This window comes from Monodon monoceros, unplaced genomic scaffold, assembly GCF_005190385.1.
Source record: "Monodon monoceros isolate NGI ecotype Baffin Bay Population unplaced genomic scaffold, NGI_Narwhal_1 Super_Scaffold_12, whole genome shotgun sequence".
Lineage (NCBI taxonomy): Eukaryota > Metazoa > Chordata > Mammalia > Artiodactyla > Monodontidae > Monodon > Monodon monoceros.
The window spans coordinates 65,641,679-65,666,606 of NW_021703768.1; the positions used below are offsets into that span (position 1 = coordinate 65,641,679).

General features: G+C 37.3%; 1 protein-coding gene across 1 annotated transcript in view; it reads left to right on the forward strand.

Annotated features, from left to right (window-relative positions):
- Positions 1-23,966, forward strand: part of ATP6AP1L (ATPase H+ transporting accessory protein 1 like) — a 39,941-nt gene extending 15,975 nt beyond the window's left edge. The window contains 8 exon segments of the mRNA XM_029218035.1: positions 5,904-5,950; positions 6,192-6,250; positions 7,721-7,744; positions 7,746-7,951; positions 13,188-13,238; positions 19,027-19,267; positions 23,680-23,782; positions 23,785-23,966. Coding sequence (XP_029073868.1) covers positions 5,904-5,950; positions 6,192-6,250; positions 7,721-7,744; positions 7,746-7,951; positions 13,188-13,238; positions 19,027-19,267; positions 23,680-23,782; positions 23,785-23,966 — 913 coding nt within the window.
- The last annotated feature ends 962 nt before the right edge of the window (positions 23,967-24,928 follow it).

A 24,928-nucleotide genomic window follows, 5' to 3' on the forward strand; every position in this document is an offset into this window, starting at 1 on the left:
AAGTAATAAGTGACCTATACTCCTTAGGTGGTTAAAGCTTAGTAATGTTTCCTCACCTGGTTTATACAGAAATGACTGATTTATGTATTACACTGGTAAAATATACACCAAGAACTGTAAAAATCCCAATTCTGTTTTTGAAGCAAGATTAATGGGTTTAAATAATTTTAGTTCCAGAAGAGACCGTAGAAATCATACAAATCAGTGATCATTTGAATCTAATAATATGTCATATTAATTCATTATGAAGGAAACAACAGTTGCTGTTTTGTGAATGTTCTTTCATATCATAGATCTGGAATTTAAAATATATTTCAATTCTATGAGTAATTCAAGGTTCTTAAGTCTCTAGGAAGGGTGATTGTATTTTAAGCCTGATACATGTTACCTGAGCTTAGAGAAAGTAGGGGTCATCACTCTTCATTTACATATTCCTTCCTCAAATTGGGTTTATACTTAAACAAAAAGGAAATCTTTTCCCTCTCACACAGCACCCCCCGTGATCTCCCATTTCCCACTTGACTTTCAGAGTTTGTTCGTTCATTAAATTGTTAGTTCATTTATGCATGTAGCACATAGTTTTAATACTTGATACTTTTAAATAGGCACAGTGCTAGGTGCTGGTTGTACAATGGTGAGCAAAACAGATATAGTCTCTGCCCTCATGGACCTTTAAATCTAGAACAGAGGTGCTCATTAATCAAATGAATGATATTATTACAAATAAACTGTGAAATGTGCTTTGAAAGAAAAGTATGGTAGACTGTGAACACATATAATAGGGGGATCTGAACTAGTCTGAAAAGTTAGGGACAGTGTTTCTGAGGAAGTTTTATTTGAGCTGTGATATGGAGGACATGACAAGGAGGTAGGGAGAAGGGCAGGATGGAGAACATTCCAGGTAGAGGGGACAGCAGGTGCTAAGACTCTTATGAGGGAAGAAGGGAACATGAAGTATTCAGGGAACTGAACTAAAGAACGCTAGTGTATCTGGAGGAGAGAGGGGCGGAGGCAAAATGAGCACAACTAGCAGGCTGAGGCCTTTCAGGGCCTTGTAGGCCTTGGTAGGAACCTGATCTTCACCCTGAGCGGAACCATGAAGGAGCTACTTCACCTTCATCTTCATGAAGGCATACTTGGGAGACTCATGATGGAACACCTGGTAAATCAAAAATATTTCACCAGCCACTGCAAGCCTAGGGCTCTTGATTACTTTTCATGTATTGCAGAGTTCCCTTTTACTGGAAAAGGGTCTGAATATTTTAGTGCTAATGTAGGTTTACTTTTTTTACATTAAAAATCAGTGTTTCTTAGTTTATTCACATGGATAATTTAAACCAGATAATCCTTTAGTTCTACTTTAGTTCAGAGATCATGTAGTGATGTGAAAATGCATGTGTACTGTATTTTGTCTTTGGTTGAGATTATGGCTTCCTTTAAAACCTCATTAGTTTAGGCTTATGGGTGTGGGCAAGGCCTATCCAAATTAGAGTTTATTTGACAAAGAATATAGCAGCATTATTGTATGTCCATAGATTCATTGAAATGAAAATAAGCCTATTTTGTGTGCTAAAAGCTTTTCATTAGTGAGCACGTGGAAATTTTTAATTAGTAGAGTCTCAAGCCAAGCATATTAATGATACGATAACTCATTCATTTATTCATATACTTTTATTCAGTAAACATTAAACTCCTTTGCTGACTAGATATTTTCAAATGACTTGATATATTATTATCTTATTTAGGTAAAATATATCTCAATTTTATGTTTTTGTTCATTAAAACATTTTAAAATTGAATCCTTAACCTTGTATCATGAATTATGATTTTTGGATAAAGTTCAAATTAAAAAAAATTAAAAATCTATTTGTATATGGTGATATTAGAAAGCTTGAAACTTTTCAAGAAATATTTCTGGAGTATTAGTCTTTCTTTCATGTATTCAGTTACTGTTTAACTTGTACTATAGAATTTGGAGTTTAAGTAGGAGAGATCTTTCGGCTAAAGCATATCTCTATTGTGGTTATATGATTATTTTGATCGGAGCCTCACTCTTGCTGCTCAGGAAATTTAATTTCTTAGTGCTCCTAGGTGTGATTTGATTCAGAGGACTGATTAACGCTAACCGTACTCACAAGAGACATAGTATAAATCAGAATGCTAATTTATAAATTTTTAAAGTAAGGCATCTTTTAAAAAAGAATAAGTTAGAAAAATTTATCAAAGTAATACATATACATGGTTAAAACAATCAAATGGTACCAAGACACATAATAAATTATTAAAAAACTGTCTCCTATTTTGTCAGCTTTTCTCTAGTAACAAACAACTGCAAAATTCCAGAATCTTACAATCTCAAACATTTATTTCTCACCCCTGTTACAGCTACAGGTGGGCTGCCATGGCCCTGCTCCAGCTCTGTTTCCCATGTCTTCTCATTTCAAGACCCAGACTTGAAAGAGCAGCCTCTATTTGGACATGCCATTATCATATCAAAGAGAAAAGGGCAAGGGGTGGTAGACGCATGTAACATCTCTTAAAGTTTCTGTGGAACTGGCACATTATTGCTTCCACTCATATTCCATTGGCCCATATTCCAAGACATACAGCCAAGCCTGATGACGGGGCAGGAAATATTCCCCCCACAGGGAGGTACTACAAGGAATATGGCCAAAGACAGGGATACATTCATCTCTGGGATTGCTGTTCCTAGGGAGTTAGTTGGGAACAATCATACAGTCCACCACTGTATGTATTAAATATTATTATTTAAATGATATATGCAGATGATTTCTCAATTTATACATTTTAGATTTTGTGTAACAACTTCCTTTTATTATCAACAGAGTATTTAACATATAACATGGTCTCTCAGATCCTCCTTTTGCGTAGAGATCTCCCTCTAGGTTTCCCTTCTTCAGAGCCCTTTTGTCCTGTTGCTCCGATCTGGATTGATTCTCTCTAGGTCTGATGTGCAGTAGCCATCCTTAGGTTTCTCTTCATCGTTCTTCTGAATTTGATCCACTGTTTATTAGAACGTATGCTTTCCTCTTTCTTGGTTTTATCCCTTACTTTGGTGGAGCATGTCCTCCATTAGCTTTTGAAAGGGTGTAAGAAATACATTTTCTGAATCCTTGCATGATTCTTGTTTTTTATTTCTGGAAGCTTATAGGACATTTTCTTTCTTCCAGTCTTCAAAATGTTACAAGTACCTTATCTCACAACTATCAACTCAGAATGGATCCTCACATAGCTAAATGTAAACGCTGAAACTTTAAAACTTCTAGGTAAAATGCAAGAAAAAATCTTTGTGACCTTATGTTAGGAAATGTTTCTTTTAGACACAAAAAAATGGACAATAAAAGAAAAACAAATTCATTAGACTTTTGAAATTTAAAACTTTTGCTTTTTGAAAGTCACCATTAAGAAAATGAAAAAGATATAGAATGGAAAAAATGATTTTCAATGCATATATCTGACAGAGAACTTGTATCTAGAACATACAAAGAATTCTTTCAACTCATAAGAGGACCATGAACTTATTTTTAAAAATTGGAAAAAGTTTTAAACACATACTTTACAAAATAAAATATATGAATGGCGTTAGACACAAGAAAAGATGCTCAGCATCATTAGTCATCAGGGAAATGAAAATTAAAACTACAATGAGATAGCAACCCACACCCATTAGAATGGCTACAATTAAGCAGACTGACAATACCAAATGTTTTGTCATAAGAATGTGGAGCTACAGGAAAGCTCACATGCTGAAACTGATAGGCAGTTTAAAAGTTAAACTTACACATTATGACTCAGCCATTCTACTCTGGGTATGTATTCAAGAGAAACAAAAACATATTCCACAAAACCCCATAAATGTCCATCAGTGGGTCCATAGACAAAATGTGGTATATCCATACAATGAAATATTTCTCAGTAATAAAAAGGAATGAAATATTGATACATGTAACAAAATCAGTGAATTTTAGTCATTAAAAATCTGAAAGAATCCAGGCACCAAAGAATATATGTTACATGCTTCTGTTTATAATTGGAGAAGATACAAACTAACCTAAAGTGACAGAAAGGAAGTCTGTAGTTGCCTGTGGCAGAGGTGAAGGAAACATCACTTCACTGCAAAAGTGCATGAGGAAACTTCTGTGGGATGTAAATATTCTGTATCTTTATTGTGGCAGTGTGTCATAGGTATATGTCTATGCCCAAATCCATCAAATTGTACACATTGAATGGACTAATGCAGTTTACTATACTTAAATTATATGTCAATAGAGCTGATAAAGTGAAAAAATAATTGCATGCATATATGAATTTATTAACAGCATCTAGTAGAAATATAGTTATCAATTTATCATCTTAAATTCTCACTAGCTGTTAGAGGTTGTATTACAAGGAGAGTGGTGCATTTAATTTGTAATTGGTTCCATATAATTAATTCTAAAGCATTTCACTGTAATATAGATTTAGTAACTCTTTATATCCAAAATTATGTTTTGCATATAGATAATAATGTATAATATATATATTTCTCTAATTGTAAAAGTGTTGGGTTTATATGATAGTTATATATATAGGTCTTAGGAATCTCTAAATATAGAATTTGATCTGTATTCTCATATATTACAGGTACAACTTATGAAAAATTAAAAATATGCAGTAAACTAAAAATTTTTATGACATGACACAATTGGAGATTTAAACTGTGATATTTAATATTAAAGAATTATTAATATTTTCTAGATATAATTGGGTTGTTACTTTTTAAAGTCCTTATCTTTTAGAAATACATACCTAAATAAATATAATTTCTGATATTTTCTTCATAATAATACTAGAGTGGGGAAGTGGGTAGGCACATAGGTAAAACAGGATTGGTTATGACTTGATAATTACTAAAACTGGATGATGGGCACAGGTACTTGGGGAGGGTGAAGGAGCTTATATTTTTCTGTTTAAATTTGTGTATGTTTGCAATATTCCACGATAAAAAGATGTATATATCTTCTAACATAGCAATTTCACTTCTAGGAATTTATCTTAAGGAACTTCTCAGGAGTATTAACAAATAATCCATGATAATGTTCAATGTAGTGTTGTTTATTAATTGGAAACAAATACTTAATAAGTTTTTAGTTTAAATAAATTAATACATTTGTATGATGTAATACCACATGGAATTCAAAATTATGTCAGAAAAATATGTAATAACGTGGGAAAATATTTGTGATATATTTTTAAGTAAAAAAAAATTACACACTTTAAAACGGGATGTTTATAAAACTCTGTTTAAATGATATAAAAAATTATATTTGTGTGTAGGGTGTGTATACATGTATGTAGAGTGAAACACTGGAAGGATATATTATTATAATTTATATCTTCATAATTTTCAGAAGTACCTTTTTGGCAATAGAGTCTGTCTTTTTTTTAAATAAAAAGGGTTAAATATTTTTGCTTTAATATGTTGACTGTACAATGTGGTATAAAATTTCACTGTAAAATATTTTATTATGTTTTATTATTTGGTTATTTGATTTATTATTTGGTTATTATTTATTTTTGGTTGAACCTCAGTGTCTAGCATACTGCTTGGCACATAGTGAACTCTCAGAGTAGATTGTTTATTCAATGAATGAACATTAGGGTTGATATTTAAAAATTTTTTCTACTTTAAAATTTTCAGTCTTTTCCTTATTTTCTTTGAAGAACATATATAGTATTACTTTTTAAATCAGAAATTCACTATTCAAAAGTGAACAGTTTTGACAGGCTAAGGTTCTGCTCCTCTACTCGGAGATGTAACAAACCAAAATGTCCTTAAAATTACATATAAAATCTAAAATGTAGATATTTGTTCAGCATCTTTTTATTTTTCTTTCTTCTAGTTTCAGCTCTCCAACATCTTCAAATAAAGAAGTGGTTATGAACAATGGTAAGACTTGTAATTTCCCTTATGATTCCTTGGGGGGTGGAGGAAGGGTTCTGTCTGTGATGGGCTTCCCTGAACACCAGTACTGGCATCAGCAGTCTGATGTGAAAATCTCTGAAACTGCAGTATTCTAAATTATGAGCCAAAAGAGACTTAAGCCTGTGCTTAGCATATTATTGTCACTCAATTACATTAATAAATATATGACACTTAGCCTTTGTACTCATATCATTTTATTTGACAGATCAGCAGAATAATGGAGGAATGAAACCAGTGCAGGATTTCACAATAGGAATCACACAGGTATGAACATGTTAGGAAACTAGATTGTATCATAAAAAAAAGTAAACACATTTCAATCAGGTCAGAGCCCCTGTGAAAATATAAGTAATAATTCTGTTAATAACTAACATTCTTGCTTGAACTTTAGGTGACTAAAGTTTCACTTGCTGTCATATACAGTATTTTCATTACAATATTCAGTTTTACTTTTGTTCCTTTCCAGATAGGATCACTATAGTAACAGTTTATCTTTGGTTACTGGTAAACTTGGGTTGTTGCTGCCTGTTCAATTTCTCTTTTATCTCTATTTACACTGGAGTAATTGGTATGGAATAGTTGCTCTGGATAAGTGGATCTTCTTTCGGATAGAGACCTGCCTTTATGATCTCCAGAGTGACATACTGAAGTGCATTGTCTTGGGCTTCCTGGAAATCTGCAAAGGTTTCATAAGATGTAGAATAAGGTTAGAATACCTTGCTAGTTTATGTATATTAAATGACCTGGAACTACACTGTCCAAGAGAGTAGACACTAGCCACATGCTGCTATTTAAATTTAAATTCAAATTGGATAATGTTAAGTAAAATTAAAAATTAAGCTCTTCAATTGTACTAGCTACATTTCCAGTGTATAATAGCCAATATCACAGGAAGTTCTGTTGGACATTAACGGTCTGGAGAATTACGCTTGATTTTCAGAAACCTCTTGTTTTCTTTGTTTAACATATTAATGAATTTATTTAAAATTCTGAATTATTTGGGTTCTTATGATATTATTTTTTGAAAAGATTACCGCCATTAGTTTCAAGGCATGGTGAATTTAAAAAAAAAATTAATAGACTTTTTTTTTTAGTAGTTTTAGGTTTACAGAAAAAACTGACCACAAGTACACAGTATTCCCATATACCTCTCCAGTCTGCAGCCCCCACGCCTGCTAATTTCCCCTGTATTTAAAATCTTTCATTAGTGTGATGCATTTGTTAAAACTGATAATCCACTACTGATACATTATTAACTAAAGTCCATAGTTTACATTAGCATTCATTCTTTGTGTCGCACATTTTATGGGTTTTAACAAATGTATAATGATATCTATCTACTATTACAGTATTATACAGACTAATAGTTTCATGGCCCTAACAATCCGGTGCACTCCACCTATTTATTCCCTCTTCCTCCCCCAGCACGGTGACTGGTGACTTTTTAAAGTCATTATTGCTAATATTATTACTTTCAAAGTTGGTTTTTGGTTTGTTTGTTTTTATAATTTGGTTCTTTACATTTTTGGTGCTTTGTGGAACTGGGTTCATGTGCCTTTCAGGTATACCTATCATTTTTAGGCTTGATAGGTCCACCCATCTTTTCCCCACAATAGCATGGACTCTGAAGCTAGCAGTTTCAACAGGTTTTGAATTGGCTTTTTTACTTCCAAGAAGCCTTTTGTACCATGGATACAAATTCGTATCTTAAATTTCATTTATTTGGTTAATTAGGCTAACTACAATCTGAGCAGACAAAGATTTAGAAAAAGAACCTTGGTATGCATCCAGCCATCATAGCCCGGTTAATGTCTCCGTGGATGGAATTCCCTGCATTCTCTTTTGGGCCAAAAGAATAACAATTAAATTTAAGAATCAGACCTGGCTGGACCTTAGAGATGAAGCCATTGGCCACAAGGCAACAGTGGACGCTGGCAACTCAAATTGCAGTGAAGGAACTTGACTGCTTTGCTGGAGCAAGCCCTTAGGGCGAGTGTAGCCTGTTAACTGGGTGGTCCAGTTTTCTGTCATTTCGGAAAGTAGAAGTAGGCTCCTTTGTACATGACCCTGACATACATTTCTGAGGAAACGTCTAATGTCTAAAATGAAAGAACAAGTCAGAAATTAATTTTTTTAATTTCTTATTTTTTTCCCCAATAATTTTATTCTGAATGCTTTAGCTAATTGTTATAATACTTTGTGGAAGTTCAGGATTCTGAAAATGAAGTTTCCCAAACTCGTTCTGAAAAAGAGAAAGAATTCCAGGCTCTATGTCAACTCCAAATGTGAGGTGTCAAACTACTTTTGTCCCAGCAGGAAGGAAATTGCATATCGGTGAGCAGAGTCATACATATTCTAGTGGGTGAAACAAAGAAAGCTGACTCCATCTAGCCAGGGCAGATATTTGATTCTAGGAAGTGTTCTGAAGTTATGGAACATTGCCTGTTTGCAAATGTGCAAGGGTAACTTTGAATGGCCACATTTCAGAGAATTCTTTAGGACATTTAAAAAATGATTAGAATAATTATTTTTGAGTTGAGATAAGCAGATTAAACAACTATCCCTATCGAAGAGGAAGTCAATTTCCAGTGCCTTTCTCTGCTTTTCAGCCATCCAAGCAGATATTTTTTGCTTGTATTTGTTTTGGTCCAGAGGGAGGAAGTCTGGCATGTCCCACTTGCTTTCTATAAAGCTCCTTGCTTTCAACATTTGTTGGCATAATGGAGGCTTTTGGAAGATTCTCTGCATTTGTTCTGGCCTGGTTTAGATGGGCAGAATGCTTTGTATAAACCATAACATGCTCCGTGTTTGTGTGTGTGTGTGTGTGTGTGTGTGTGTGTGTGTGTGTGTGTGTGTGTTTCTCTGTATTATTATTATATAGTTTGGTGGGAACACTTTTTTATTTCTGAACTTCTCATTTAAAAATTCTTGATGATGGGTAAAAAATGGATTATATTCACGTATGCTTACAAGTTACATTACAAGTTTTAGTAAGTATGTTGCTATTCACAATGACTATCTCTTATCAGAGAGCTAGGGAATTGTAAGCAAAACCCAGAGTCCTCCCGGATTTGTTTATTCTGTTACAGCATAACTATCAAAGAGACTCCAACATTGCTGAGAGCTCAGGACTGTTTCCTCAGCCTCTAATTAATTCCCTACAGTGCTCTTTATTTGTGGTCAGCTGCGGGGAGAGAGGCTGATTGCCTGGGGATAGTCTTGCCTGTCCATGGCTGACTGGCCCTCCTTGATTCCATTTATCCTGACCCCAGGGAATTTGTGGGGTAGATCAGGGCACCACAGCTTTTTGCTGGACTTTAGAAACCTTGATTATCACTGGGAACCTAGAGACAGAAAGAATGAAAACTTAGCTTCTAGGCCCAGTTCTGCCAGTGAGCTCTGTGGCTTTATAAACAGGAGCCACTCTAGGATCATCATGAGTGAGATGGAGATGGTGGCATCTATTACTAGCAGTTAACAGGACTGGAGCACTTGGAATTGGCCAGGCGCCTTGTGAGGACTTCACAGGTATGTTATCTGTTATTCCTCACAATGCTATTGCGAGTTAAGTCCCTGAGTCACAGGTACAGTTATCATCGGTGTTTCAGGTGAGGGTGAGCTTAGGAAACTTGTTAAGATCATACAGCCTGTATGGTAATAGAGCTGGGGTCTAAAACATCTTTAACAATGCCATTTTCCCTCCTCTCTCTTGGCCCTATCTCATTGCAGTGTGAAAATCAAATGAGGAAATGTATGCATGAGAACTTTGCCAAGTGCTACTCAAAGTATAAGATACTAATGACAACTAGAGTAAAATAGTGTCTAGTTACCTGGTAGAGAGGCCTAAGGAACCTTTGGTTTTCATAATACACAAGTTAATGATTTTTTTTTTTCTTTGTCACTGCCCAAGAATTCTAGTGGGTGAGTTCTGAGCGTGTATCATCCACCTTTTGGAGTCCTGCTCAGGTGAGTGTGCAGGCATCCTGGAGAGCCCTCCCAAGGGCATGATGGGGAGGCTTCCCAGGATGTGAGGCATTCAAGGACCAGCTGCTGAGACTGTCCCTGATTCCTGTGAATTGCATAGATTAGTGAGATGCCTTTGTTATGCTGGCAAGGAAATCTTATATTCAAGAACCAGAAAGGGAGTTGCGGAAAGAACAAACCCAAGCTAAGACATAACCATGTAAGGTCAAAAGCACAGATTAAAAAAAAATGACCATATTTTAGTGCTTGGAAACAAAATGTTCAGGGAAAGGCAAATTGTTGGCAGACAGATTTGCTACAGAAGTCTTTTTAAATAGTGAAAGCCTTACAAACAGAGCATAATCCCAGCATCTGTGTGTATTTTGAATTGAGGCAATTAAAGTCTCAAGAATTCAGAATCTGTTTTAAACATGGGAGGGTAGGGCGCTTGGAAGAGTAAATGAAGCTCTTTTTTGAGTGACTCCCTAGGTTGTATTTCCCCTTTATGGTGCAGCATGTGGTGCAGTGCTTGGCACATAAAAAAATCTCACTGAATGATTGCTGAATTTGCTTTGTTGAAATTGGGCCTCATGTTCTTTACTCCACAGCAGAGCATGTTAACAGCTTTCATTGAAACCAGGACTGCTGGAGAAAGCTCTTGGGACATCAGAAGCATGGAGGCCATTGAGCTGCACCACCAGAGGTTCGGGTGGGCGCAACGTGGCTTTGCTTGGAGCTTCAGTTCATTAGCTGGAGAGCCAATTTGTGGGTAACTAAGCTATTCTGATTCCTTGGAAGAACTAGAGAACTTCTGTTAGAGTAAGTGACCAGTCAAATTTATAAAGTACAATCCAAGAAATGCACTTCATTTCTTTAAAGTATTTTCAGTAATTTGTAACAGATTATCAGAATATTGTTAGAGAAAAATCCTCTTGAAAACTTGCTTTACCGAGTAAATTAGCTTATAAAGTGTTTGTAAATGAGTGCTTCTAAGGTACCTAAGCTTATGATGTTAGGAAATAAAGATATTTCTTTTAGCGATCTTATTAATACGGTTAATTTTGTGAATACTCCTTCCCTTTCTCCATAAGTAGTAGGAAGATAAATGAGCTCAGTCACTGACATTTCTATTTCTTGATAAGTGGGACCAAATTGATGAAATTATATTTGTGTGATTTTTTTCAAATTTGTAATTGGACATTTTATAACCACCTACTTTGGCTTTTTTGTTTTTATAATGTATATTGAGGTGTTATAACTTCAAGACATTATAATGTCACATATCAGCGTCATCCTTTATATATTTAAATTTCTCACATTTTCCCATTTCAATTGTATTTAGCTTTTCATCATTCTTATTTTTCAACCTTTTTGAAATTTAAATGAAATATAATAAACTGCACATATTTCAGTTATACAATTTGGTCAGTTTTGACATACGTTTATACCTGTGAAACGATCATCACAAGCAAGACAGCAAACATTTTCATCACACTCAGAAGTTTCTTTGTGCCCCTTTGTAATCCGTCCCTCTGCCATTCCCACCTTTCTAGGTAACCACTGTTCTGCTTCCTATTGTTATAGATTAGTTTGCATTTTCTAGAATTTTATATAACTATAATCATATAGTGTGCGCTCTTTTTTAGTTTAGCTTCCTTCACTTAGTATAATGATCTTGATATTCTTCTACATTATTGCATGTGTCAAAGGAGTATTTCTTTTTACTGATGAGTAGTAAGTATTCCTTTGTATGGATATATCACAACTTACTTATCTTGATGGAAATTTGTTTTTCCTCCAGTTTTTAGATAACTTTCCAAATAAAGTTGCTGTAAATATTCATGTACAAGTCTTTATAGGAGCATATATTTTCATTTCTCTTAGGTGAATACCTAGCAGTGGAATGGCTAGATCATATGGTATGTGTGTGTTTAGCTTATTAAGAAACTGCCAAATGGTTTTTTAAAGTGGTTGTAGCGTTTACCTTTCTACCAGCGTTGTATGAGAGTTCCAGCTACTTCACATCCTTACCAACATTAGGTATGATCAGTGTGGGACTACAGAGAAAATATTATTATGTTTCTGTATGGTTAGCAATTTCTAAACAAATTTTGCTCGGACCTGGGTTAAAAGATAAGTCTTGGAGTTAGTAAGGGATGTACCTCCTCACAGGAATGTGATTACATGTCAAGGAGTAATGAAACTCAGCACCATTGACATATTCCAGGGCTTGGAAGCCCAGAGAAGCTTCTTATCGTCTCCTTGGAGACTTTATTTACCTACATGGGTATTAGACATGCACCCATTTGTTTCCTTTATGGTGAGCTGTTTGCTCCCATCCAAAGGCTATTAAAATTCATACACTTTTATTTTTCCAAGGAAAATTTCTGACACTAAAGAAGCAAATGTCTTTCTCCTTCTCTCAGGAGTTGAAGGAGGAATGACTGTCTCCTATATGAGCTCCCAGGTTCATAATTTTAGTGTTCCTTACCTGTGTTGTAAATCCCAGTATGTGTAGGATGGCATCTGGCTTTCAGCAGGGGAAGAATTTGGCTAAAAGGGGAACCAATGTGGTTATTGCTCTGGGTTAGTGATAATCTATCTCCCCTCCAGGAAATCTTGTGTTAATGTTCCAAATAATGTGAATAAATATAGACACTAAAAGCTTAAGAGTGTTGGGGTTTTTTTTTGAAAAAAGTTTTAACCATACCGATTACTGTACTACGGCATCATATTGTGGTTTCATTTTATATTTGCTTGATGACTAATGATATTGACATCTTTTTATGTACTTACTGGTTATTTGTATATCTTCCTTTGTGAAGTGCATGTCTTTTGAACACTTTAAAGTTGGGTTTTCTCCTTATTATTGAGTTGTTAGTGCTATTTGCTGTATTTTGGATACAAATTCTTTGTGTATATGTGTTGTGAATATTTTCTCCCATTCTGTGACTTGCCTTTTTCGTTTTCTTAACAGTATCTTTTGAAGAGCAAAAGTTTTAAAAATTTGATAAAGTGCAATTTATCAGTTTTTTATTTTATAGTTCATACTTTTACATTTTTTCAAGAAGCTGTTTCTTACCCCAAGATTGCACAAATGTTATTTTATGTTTCTTCTATGTGTTTTATAGTTTTAGTTGTTACATTTAGACCTGTGATCCATTTGGAGGTAATTTTTGAGTATAGTGTGGAGTAAGGGTTATTCCTATTTTGATGGTCTGTGTTTCTGTTTTCTAAGGTTGTCTCTGAAGTTTGGTGATGCTGAAAATCCCAGAGGTATTGATATAAGGTAGGTATGGATAGCACTTTGGAATGTCATAGGTTCAGCACTTCAGATTAGCTCCATATAATTTATTCATTCAACATGTAAGTATCAAGGGACTGCTGTGTGCCCAGTATTGTGACACATGAAATGCCACATTTATCTAATTACACTGAAAAGTCAGTGATGTTATGATGGGATCCTATAGTAATACTTTCTTTAGTTTCTACCAAAGCAACTATACTTTTTCCCTCTTCCTTTAGCGACCTAGAAAATACATGAACCTGAGAATGTGATACCTCTTTCCTCTGAGCAAAGAATAAAATATGTTAAAGCTCCAAAACTGAGGCTCTAGTTTGAAGTTATTTTCTGTATAGCTCCTTACAACTGAGTCACACTTACCATTTAACTGTAACTAAAAATTCTCTGTTAGCTGAATTCCCCAGCAGACAATCAACATAGGCCTGCATTTTTCTGTGTTTATGTATGGAATAATGCATCTGCCAACATTGGCTTATCCAAGCAGTTAGGAACTGCTCCAGGGGTGGGGAGCAGTTTGAAGGCATTAAACATTTTTTTCTTATAAAAATATAATGCTCAAAAAAAAAAAAAATAATGCTCCTTTCCTATAGGAGCAACCTTTTAGTGGAGATAAGCAGCCGTGTCTTTAACATTTCTTGAAAAACCAGAAGGATGTGCTAGGGCAGTCTTTCCTAAGCTGTGTTCTATGGAACACTTTTGCTCTGTGTAAATGTTTATCATATTTCCAGAAAAGGGGTCCTGTGGTCAAACGTGTTTGAGAAAGACTGCACAGCGTGTCCTCTTGGAGATTCACGGTATAAATCTGTATGTTGAAGTTTCTGTGAAGACGCGTTCTTAAGGAAGATTGCTGCACTTGGTGACTTTGATTAACCTAGCATTTCCTGTCTTTTCTTTTTGTTGTTGATGGTTGTTCAGCAGTTAGTTGTGATTTTGGTGTTTTCGTAAGAGGAGATGAGCTCAAGTCCTTCTACTCTGCCATCTTGTCTCCAGTCCCCCTTTCTTTCTTTTTTTGCCTCTAACCTAGCATTTCCTATGTTTAACCTTGGAAAGCTCTTTCCTCAACATGTGCCTACATATCATGGGATACGAGTGTTTCACTGGTCATAGTTTAGAACATGCATGCCATCATCTTTCAGAGACACTTTATAGAATCTCACAAGGTGACCAGACACATGTACATATCTGTTTGATATAGGAATGGGGAATATTTTTGATTCAGATAGCACCTTTTAAAAATTTTTCCCTAGAGGAAAGTAGCTTTTTGATTATTATTTTTTCTGACGATAAAGCTATGTGGCTGACATTGTCAGTGTACCTTGTCTATATCCTGTTGGGCATTTCCATTTGAGAGCACTATAGTCCACCAGCTCACCTTTTTTTTAAAAAAATGATTTATTTATTTATTTAAAGATTTATTTATCATTTATTTATTTTATTTATTTTTGGCTGTGTCAGGTCTTAGTTGCAGCATGCGGGATCTTGCATTGCGGTGTGTGGGCTTCTCTCTAGTTGTGGAATGCAGGTTTTCTCTCTTTAGTTGTGGAGCACAGGTTCCAGGGTGCGTGGGCTCTGTAGTTTGTGGTACGCGGGCTGTAGTTGAGGCGTGTGAGTTCAGTAGTTGTGGCGCACAGGCTTAGTTGCTCCATGACTTGTGGGATCTTAGTTCCCTGACCAGGGATCAAACCTGCATCCCCTGCATTGGAAGGTAGATTCTTTACCACTGGACCCCCAGGGAAGTCCCCACCAGCTCAAGTTTCAACTGCCAGCCTTTCTTTGCCTAAAAGCTTTCTCTGGCCAAAGGGGCCCACTGCCTCCCATCTGTACCCCAGCAATGACTGAAAGAAGTCTGTAAATATCCTAGCTCCCTCACCCTCGGGTGAGATAACCCAGAGGTGTGTGTTCTTCGCTGTCTCCCAGGATTCCCTGTGGGCATTAAGCCCCTGTCGCTCATGGTGGAAGCTTGCTTACCTTTGTCCTTTGGGGCTGCCTTCCATTCCTCTGTCATTTCTCTTCTCTCTCTTCTACATACTTTTGTTTGTTTGTTTGTTTTTATTTGCAATACTTCATTTAAAAATTTTTTTAATTGAAGTATACTTCAACTATAGTTCATTTACAATGCTGTATAAGTTTTGTACAGCAAAGTGATTCAGTTATACACACACACATATATGTGTATGTATATATATATATATTCTTTTTCATATTCTTTTCCATTATGGTTTATTTCAGGATACTGAATATAGTTCCCTGTGCTATACAGTAGGATCTTGTTGTTTATTTATTATATATATAGTAGTTTGTATCTGCTAATCCCAAACTCCTAATTTATCCCTCCCCACCCCTTCCCCTTTGGTAACCATAAGTTTGTTTTTTATGTCTGTTAAGTCTGTTTCTGTTTTGTATCAGTTTTTAGATTCCACATGTAAGTGAGCATTTGTAGAGATGTGGATGGACCTAGAGACTGTCGTACAGAGTAAAGTCAGAAAGAGAAAAACAAATATCGTATATTCACACATATATGTGGAATCTAGAAAAATGGTACAGATGAACCAGTTTGCAAGGCAGAAATAGAGACACAGATGTAGAGAACAAATGTATGGACACCAAGGGGGGAAAGAGGAGGGGTGGGATGAACTGGGAGATTGGGATTGACATATATACACCAATATGTATAAAATAGATAATTAATGAGAACCTGCCGTATAACACAGGGAATTCTACCTCACTTTGCTGTACAGTAGAAACTAACACAACATTGTAAAACAACTGTACCCCATTAAAGAAAAAAAACAATAGAATACTACTCAGCCATAAAAAAGAATGAAATAATGTCATTTGCAGCAACATGGATGGACCGAGAGATTATCATACTAAGTGAAGTAAGTCAGAAAGAGAAAGACAGATGTCATATGATATTCTACATTTTTTGGATGACTAAATTCCCCAATAAATTTGGGATCACCTCCACAAAATACTTGTATTCACATCCTTGTCTCAGGGTCTGCTTCTGTAGGAGCCCAAGCTAAGACAAGGTTATATATATATCTGTTGAAAACTGAAAGATTGGAAAATACTGAGCTATGAAAAGAAAATGAAAATCATTCATAATCCAACCACCATTGGTCATCACAATTAACATTTGTTTTTTCTATTTTTACTTTTTTTTATTGTGGTAAAAGTTACATAACATAAAAGTTACCATTTTAAAGTGTTCACGTCTGTGGCACTTAGTACATTCACAATATTGTACAACCATCACCTCTGTGTAGTTCCAGAGCATTTTATCACTCCAAAAGGAAACTCCCTACCCCTTAGCAGTCGCTCCCCATTCCCCCTCCTAGCCCCTGGCAACCACCAGTCTGCTTTCTGTCTCTGGATTTGCCTGTTCTGGACATTTCATATAAATGGGATCATACAACATATGACCTTTTATGTCTGACTTTTCCAACGTATCCTTTTAAAAGAGCAACTTGGAAGGGCAGGAACAGAAGTAGGCACTGAGCTGTTCCATCCACTTCCCTCCCTCCTTCTCCTTGTTTAACAACAGGCACCCTGTGTGGTTGCCAGGGGCTCTCCTGGCCTGCTGGAGCACCCTTTGCCTGCATGTCCACCAGAGGGCCAGACATCCCCCAGGGCAGCCCTAACCAACAGGCGTTTCCAGATATCCCAGCAGGACAGAGCCAAAGTCGCCCTCCAGGGACCCTGCTGGATGCACGCCCTTACTTGTTCTCCCCTCCCTTCGCCTGTTTCACATCTTTCCTCTCCTGTCCTCCTGGGATTTTCTTAAAAAATCACTTGCCCACAAATCCTTGCTCAGGCTCTGCTCCAGGAACCAGCACAGGTTTGAGAGGCCAGGGCAGAGGGTGTCATGTCCCCCAGGCCCATGGGCATGCCATTCCTGCCCTCAAGTGGGCCAAGAGACACAGAACCAAAGACCCTGTGGGCTGGACAACTGTTTGGCAAAACGACCCGGTGTTTTCACCAGGAAGGATTTCTTCGAGCAGTTCCGTTGGTGCATTAATGTTCCCACCGCACTGAGGCTGTGTCAGAACAGCCTCAATCTCAGGCCATTATCTGAAACAGGGCTGCAAACAATGTGGGGGGGTCCACCCCAGCCCTGAGCACAACAGAAGTCACTTCCAGGGAATCCAGAGCCAGCCTGCCCTTTCTGGGAATGGCTTGTCTGTCCCATTGCCCTCTGGAACAGCTGACTCCAGAGTCCAGATCTGAGACGTCCACCACCTCCATCCTTCTGGCCTTCAGCGTTCTCGGTGGGTTGTTGCAGTGGGCGGGGATGGCCAGACTCAATTGCATCCCTCAAAAAACCTTTCTGTATCTGAGTCAGGAGCCCAGGGTGAGCAGGGGCTGTCCCAGATAACAACGAATGTTTTATAACACCAGGCCAGCACAGAGCATTCTATTTAAACAAGCACAACCTGTTTTACAGATGAGGAAAGCAAGGCCCAGTTGGGTTGTTTAACAACACTTACCATACCACTAATAAGAGCTGTATTTCTGAGAACTCTTTTGGCTGCATAAAGTCAAAAGGTAACTGATTAATAGGATTGAAAGTGTTAGCTTCAGACACTTAACTTACCTCACCAGGGCAGCATCTTTTTCCATCTCTTGGCTCTGCTGTCCTTGTGTCAGTTTCATTCTCAGGCTGGAAAGATGGTGGCCAGCTGACAGTTATCCACTTAAGCAACATAAAAGAACTCTGTTGCTTGATAGCTATAGCACAGCTTACATCTTATTGACCCAGCCTGGAGCATATGCCTCTCTCTAAACCGATCACAGTGATTAAAGGGCCACCATACACTGATTGGCAGGGTCCGGGAGACCACTGAGAGGGGAGAGGGTCAGCCCTATACACACCAAGATGCTGTTCCCAGAAGGAGCAGGAACATAACCTACAGGTGGGCAGAGCCAGGATCAAAACCCAAGCTTTCACCCTGAGCTATACTGATCTCAGCTGCTTTCTTTTTCTTTTTTCCATTTAAAAAAATTGAAATATAGTTGATTTACAATGTTGTTAGTTTCAGGTGTATAACAAAGTGCGTAAACATATTAACATTTTGATCTCTGTCTTTCCAGAATTTTTTTCTATGCAGTCACACATTTTTAATGAAAAACGTGATCATGACATATGCATGTTATAACTTTTTTATTGCTAGAGAATATTCCATTCCAAAATGGCTAAGAGTAAGGGCTCTGGTCTCAGATGGGATTCTAAGCCCAGCTTCAGTGCTTACTCTCTGAGTAAACTTGCACAAGTTAGTTACTTAACCCCTTTGTGTCTTAGATTCCTCATCTGCAAAATGAGGATAATAATATTCTCTATCTCATGGTGTTGTAGTGAAGATTAAATAAACTATTCATAAAGGATTTAGAGAGATGCTTGACACATAGTAAGAGCTATTTTATTTTTGACCATTATTTATTTAGCTACTTCTATATTATTGTCCATTTAGTTTTTCTCAATTCTTTTGCAATAATAAAATTTTTTTAATTTTAAAAAAGAAAAAATACCCGAGCTTTTTGTGTTTTTCCTTTTGTAGGAATTTGTATTGCTCACTTTGGGGCGTTCTCCTGTTACTTGCTTTCATTCCCACCCATCAGGAGGCTCTTGTTCAGAACTAGAAAGTAAAAGCCTCTCTCTGAGCCAGTTCTACTACCTGACAAAAGAGGGCGCAGTTGTACTGTTCGTCAACAGTGTCCTGCATCAGCAAATGTAAAAGTGCTTTGGGGGTAACTGTTTTATAATCATTGTCAGATTCACCCTTACCAGTTACAACAAATTGTCCATCCAGAGCTGGTTTAATTTGCACCAAGTAGAGGTTATTTTCAATAATTCAATTCCAGCAACTTTTAATGCAACTGGCATGTTTGCTCTGTCAAGTTACTCCTACCACTGCCAACGCGTCAGCAGCCTGCAGCGGTATGATGCCCTTTTGTTGCCCAGTGACACCAATGATATGTCAAGCCTGTGGGAGGTCACTTTTGTTGATTTCCAGGTAATAAACTAAAGCATATGCTCAATGCACCAGTGTGTTTGGTGCCAAAGAAATTCTGTTTGTTTGAAAACATAGATGTTTAAGGAAAAGAGAGGAGTATATATCTTTAAAATTATATTGGTATGAATTATGTTCCTTATCTTCTAAGGTATGAAATAGAATAGGATCAAGTATTTCCTCTTCCTGCACAGTGATCCCCCCTGCCCCCCACAAGGACTTTCTTTTATATAAAGGTTTATCCAGTCACTAATAATTATCAGTGAGGAATGCCAGCAATGTAAGCCAGAGTGAAGGTGTGGCATGAGCCCAGTGACTGACACTTCCTGGAGCAAGAGGCCCTTCTGGGGAGAGGAATTGTCGGACAATTATTTTATTTCCTTCAGGGAGAGGAGCAGTGATCCTATCAGGGCAGATAAGAAGTACATCTGAAGTGTGAGTGACAGCTTTGGCATTTAGCATAGGAATGAAACTGTCAGCCAGGGAGTCAAAAATATCCTAAAGATCCTCTTGAAAGTATTTGGGGAAAGGCATAGAGGCATAAGAAGTTCCTTTTCACCAACAGAATCTCGGGCTGAGAGACATCTGTCAACTTCCTCTGACCTGTTTACCTGTGAAAAAAGCTTAACTTGTTCTTCCAACTCCCTGAAATAGGCAGGGTTTTACATGTGCCTTTTATAGGTTCTTCCCAATCTTTTCCATATATAAATATATATTTATTCCCCTTCCCCCCAGGTTGGAGAAGTGTGGTGAGGTAGTTTGGGGTAGGGAAGGAGTTTGCATTTTGGAGTTCGAAAGACATGGTTTTGAATTACTTCTCAGCCACTTGGGCAAGTTACTCCACCCTCTCGATTTCTGACCTATCTTTATGGATGTAAAGAATTCATGGCCTAATATATATGTGGCAACACCCAGGACCGTGTTAGGCATGGATTAACAATAACTAATACTTATGAGTCCTCTTTGTGTGTTGGCACTGTTGTAGTTATTTTACATATTTTATCTTTGAAACTTATCATAATGCTGCAAGATAGCTGTTATTATCCCTGTTTTACAAATGAGATGACTGAAACTCTGATTACATAATTGTTCAAAGTGATATAATTGGTAACTGGTAGAAGCAGAATTTGAATTGTGGACTGGCTCCAAAGACAATTTATAATACATGTAATATATATATCTATTTATATAATATTTATAAAGTATATATTGTATCTATTTCTCTCACACTTTTAAAAGAGAAGTAGGTGGAAAGGGAAATGAGGTAATAATGAAAACAAGGAATAATTCACACATAATCTTGCCTAACAGATGAATTGACTGATTTATATCTCTACCTTGTTCCAGAAATGACTTACAATGACTTATAGAAATACTTGAAGAAAAATAACTTTGAAAAATGGGCAAACCACTTCACACCCATTAAGTTGATTATTATAAAAAAAAAAAAAATCCCCCAAACTGAAAATAACAGCTATTGCAAGGATGTGGAGAAATTAGAACCCTTGTACATTGCTGGTGGAAATGTAAAATGGTGCAGCCACTATGGAAAACCGTATGGTGGTTCCTCAAAAAATTAAACATAGAATTACCATGTGATTCAATAATTCCACTTCCGATTATATACCTAAAAGAATTGAAAACAGAGACATGAACAGATATTTGTGCATCCATGTTCATAGCAGCGTTATTGACAGCATCCAAAAGATGGACATAACCCAAATGTCTATCAGTGGATGACTGAAAAACAAAATCTATCATATACATACAATGAAATATTATTTAGCCTTAGAAAGGAAGGAAATTCAGATAAATGCAACAGCATGAATGAACCTTGAGGGTATTATGCCAAGTGAAATAAACCAGACACAAAAGGACAAATATTTGTATGATTCTACTTATGAGGTACTAGAGTAGTCACATTTGAAGACAGAAAGTAGAATGGCAGTTGCTAGGGGGTGGGGGAAGAGGGGACTGGAGAGTTAGTGTTTAATTGGTACAGAGTGTCAGTTTTGCAAGATGAAAAGAGTTTTGGAGATGGATGGTGGTGATGGTTGCACAATGATGTGAATGTACTTGATGCCTCTGAACCATACACCTAAAAATGGTTAAGATGGTAGATTTTATGTGTATTTTACAATAAAAAGTATAAACCAAAAAATGGGAAGACATGGGATTAAGGAAAACAAAAGGAAGAAAAGATCAGCTAAACCACTAGTGAAGCTGGTACACAAAACCATGAGACCATCTGTCTGCCCTGGCTGGAAGCAGCACAGTAATTTCGCTCTGAAGCTCTTGAGCAGCCAGCATGAGAAAGAATCACCCTTCACGTGTTCATGGGGTTCATAAGACTACTGAGAATGTGCTTGTGAGGAGCACATTCATCCCTGGTGTTGTGCAGTGCGTGACAGCATCCTCAGCAGCAGCCTCATGGGGGACAGAGCACTGGGCGTCAGAGTGGACCTTGTAAAACACTCTTCATGTGGACAGATGCAGAAGCAAGCCCAGTCCAGGGAAGAGGTAGTGCTGGTGGTGCTGGAGGTTAAGGTATGCATACAAAAGGCTGCGTTCCACATCTACAGCTTTGCTGATCTATCTGGTTTATTCTAGGAATAAAGTACAGAGTGATGTCACATGCATGGCAAACTCAGGTGCCTCAGGTGAAAGCTCACATGCCTCAGGTGGGCCAGCTGGGGACTTCGGCAAAATGTAGCCGGCATCACAAGAGGTATATTTTATAAAACTTCAGCTAATTTTTGCTTTGTAGGAATGCAGGCCCAATCTTGCTGGATCTTCTGACTTTTCAATTAAAGATAGAAATGTAGATTCCTGGGGGAGGTTTTCAGGATGTTCAGAACTCTGGGCCAAACAAAACTTACCTGTGGGCTGGATACAGAGTGTTTACAATCTCTAGTCCAGAACATGGATAGACAATGTGTCCCTCAGGCATCCTCCACAGATATTGTTCTCAGTCAAGTCTTAAGAGGTAAGTGGCAGTCAGCGTGAGGACATTCTCTTTGGCTGGAGTTGTAGCATCAAATGAGGCCATCTTTTGTCATTGAGGAGCTTGACTCTTCAGGCTAGTGCCTGAAGAGAAGGCCACTTTGCCTCTTCATAGAGTGGGCAGGCCAAGTATCCTAAAAGCCAGGCCAAGAGTCTCCTTCAGCAGTTGTTTTGGTTCAGTCTAAGCACAGGTAGTTGGGCAAGCAAGGCCCCTAATGTCTACGGTATGATGGGTGGCTACAATCATTTTAGCATGGAAACATGGTAAAGTGTCCACCTAAGTCTTAAAAATGGATCCTCAGTAAAGCATTCATGGATAATTCAGTTTTCTGATGTACCCTTTTAAAACCAACTAGGTGACTGAATGAGTTGTAGGGTTATATTCTAAAAGCTAGCTGAATGTGGAAGCTGCCTTCTACAAATGATTGTTCTCATTTAGAATCATTACTCTGTAGACTCTGTAGCCCCTGTTTCTTTATTGTGATAGTATTTAGATAACGGGGCCAGTTGTCGATTTGAACCTCTCCTAGTTCCAAGTAATTAAATCACTTCATTGCACATATGAGAAAGCTTTTCTTTCAATTCTCTGAGCAGACTGCAAGTGGTATACAGGTCTTCCAAAAACAGTACCAAGTCTGCATGGTACATCTGATAAAGAAGGAGAGTTAGTGATGGGGGGAAAAAAAGACACAATATACCAGGAGTTACGGAGTTGTAAACTGAGAAGTGCCTCTGAAACCAGACTGCTAAGGTTTGAATTACAGCTTCATTGTACTTAATACTGTGTGACTCTGGGCAAGTTACTTAACTTTTCAGTGCCTGTTTCCTCATCCATAAATTAGGATAAAATAGTAACTTATTCATAGGCTCTTGTAAGTATTAAATGAGTTAAGGCAGTGTCTGGTATGTAAAAAAAAAATCTTCAATAAGTGTTAGCTTTTATTATCTATATTTTACGTCACTGGGAATCATATCTTCCCTTAAAAGACTCTTCCTATCTACTTTCTGTCAACAGAATCAAAGGCAGAGAAAGTGAGAATTACTATTCTTTGCGAAATTTATATTAACACATAAAATTTTGAGTAGGCTTTGAATTTTAGAGACAACAGACGTGGTTTTAGGTGAACTAAGGATCAGATAAAAGAGGTTTTATTTCAGAGCCTTGAATTTCTCTGGCCACTTAATTATGACAACCATATATCCCAGAGTTTCTGGGTCAGTCTTGATTTAAAATTAAGTTTCACTGTCCCCAAGAGCATACTCACATTTGTTAGATAATGTGTTTAAATTATTCAGCAAGTATGGCCTCAGTATTTAAATTTGACTGATTAGGGCTCTAGAACCCCTAGCCCAACTGTGAAGCAGATTTTCAGAGGAAAGAGTATGTCACTTCAGCTCTTTTCTCTTGACAGATCCAAGGCTTTACCATTAAGGGGTGGGGGCAGTTTTCCAAGGCCCGAGACTGCACCTCTTCCTTCTCACCAGCCATTCCAATCAGCCTGGCAATGTCCCTGATCCTGCCCTGCACATGCTCATCTACCTGTGCTATCTGGACTGGCACTATGATTTCATCGCCTCTCCGGCTCACTTCTGCCAGTTGAAAGCTCGAGATGCATCAGAAGAGAAGGAGCTGCTGAGGAGCCAGGGAGTCGAATGCTATGAACTGAGAAGCCAACAGATCTGCAAAATTTATGTTTAACAGCACAGGTCCCTCTTCCTCAGGAAGTCCACGATAGGCTCTGAAAGGAGGTGTTCCTGTTGTGTGCTGTTTGACTTGTGATATAAGATTTTCACCAAAAGGCTTGATTTTCTTTTTTTAAAGGAAATACATGCAAAGAATACATTTTGGAACATCCACTGGCCTTCTTAGATAGACTTGGAGCAATGATAAAGGTATCTCAGGAATCCCACGGAGATAAATATGATTGCTGCCCCAAGGTGTCTTGAAAGTAAAAGAATATTTCAAGTTAGGGACCCCCCCCAAAAAAAAAGAATGATACAATATAAAGAAGAGAAAACACACTTGGTCTTCCTTGCCTTTGTCAGTTTGGATGTGATAAATATAGAAATGATAAATATAAGGTTATCTGGAAGTTCAGAATTTAAAGTATTTTGTAACATAGTTTGCATTTCTCAGAAGTTATATCCCAATTTTGTTTTAAAAAATAGTCTTTTTTTTCTCTGTCACAGAACTGTTTAGGGAAGACTCCTGTCAATATGGTGGAACACTTTATTCAAGGGCATTCTTGTCTTTTTCTTTGCTATTCAGAGGTAGCCCAGTTCAGTTTCTGAAGGAGCAATAATAGTCTTGGCAGTATCTTACCTTTCTTATTTCATTGTGGTGCCAAGACTTGCCTCGTGCGTCTGATTTAGACTTCCATCAGCTCTCCTAGGTACCACTTAAAATAAACAACTAAGCTAAATAAAAACAATTTGCTTACTATGCAAATACATCTCCAAGTCCCCTTCCAGTGAGATAGCATTCCCTAAAGAAATTCTGGAACCACCACTCATCTTCTTATAACCATTTTCTTTCACATGGATTTCCCCATAATCCTTTTCAGTTCTTGGCAGATACTGAAGAATGGCTCACTCTGCATCCTCACCAAAGCTTCTCTAGTATGCCTTCTGTGTTAAAGAGATCTTATGTGTAAAAACTAC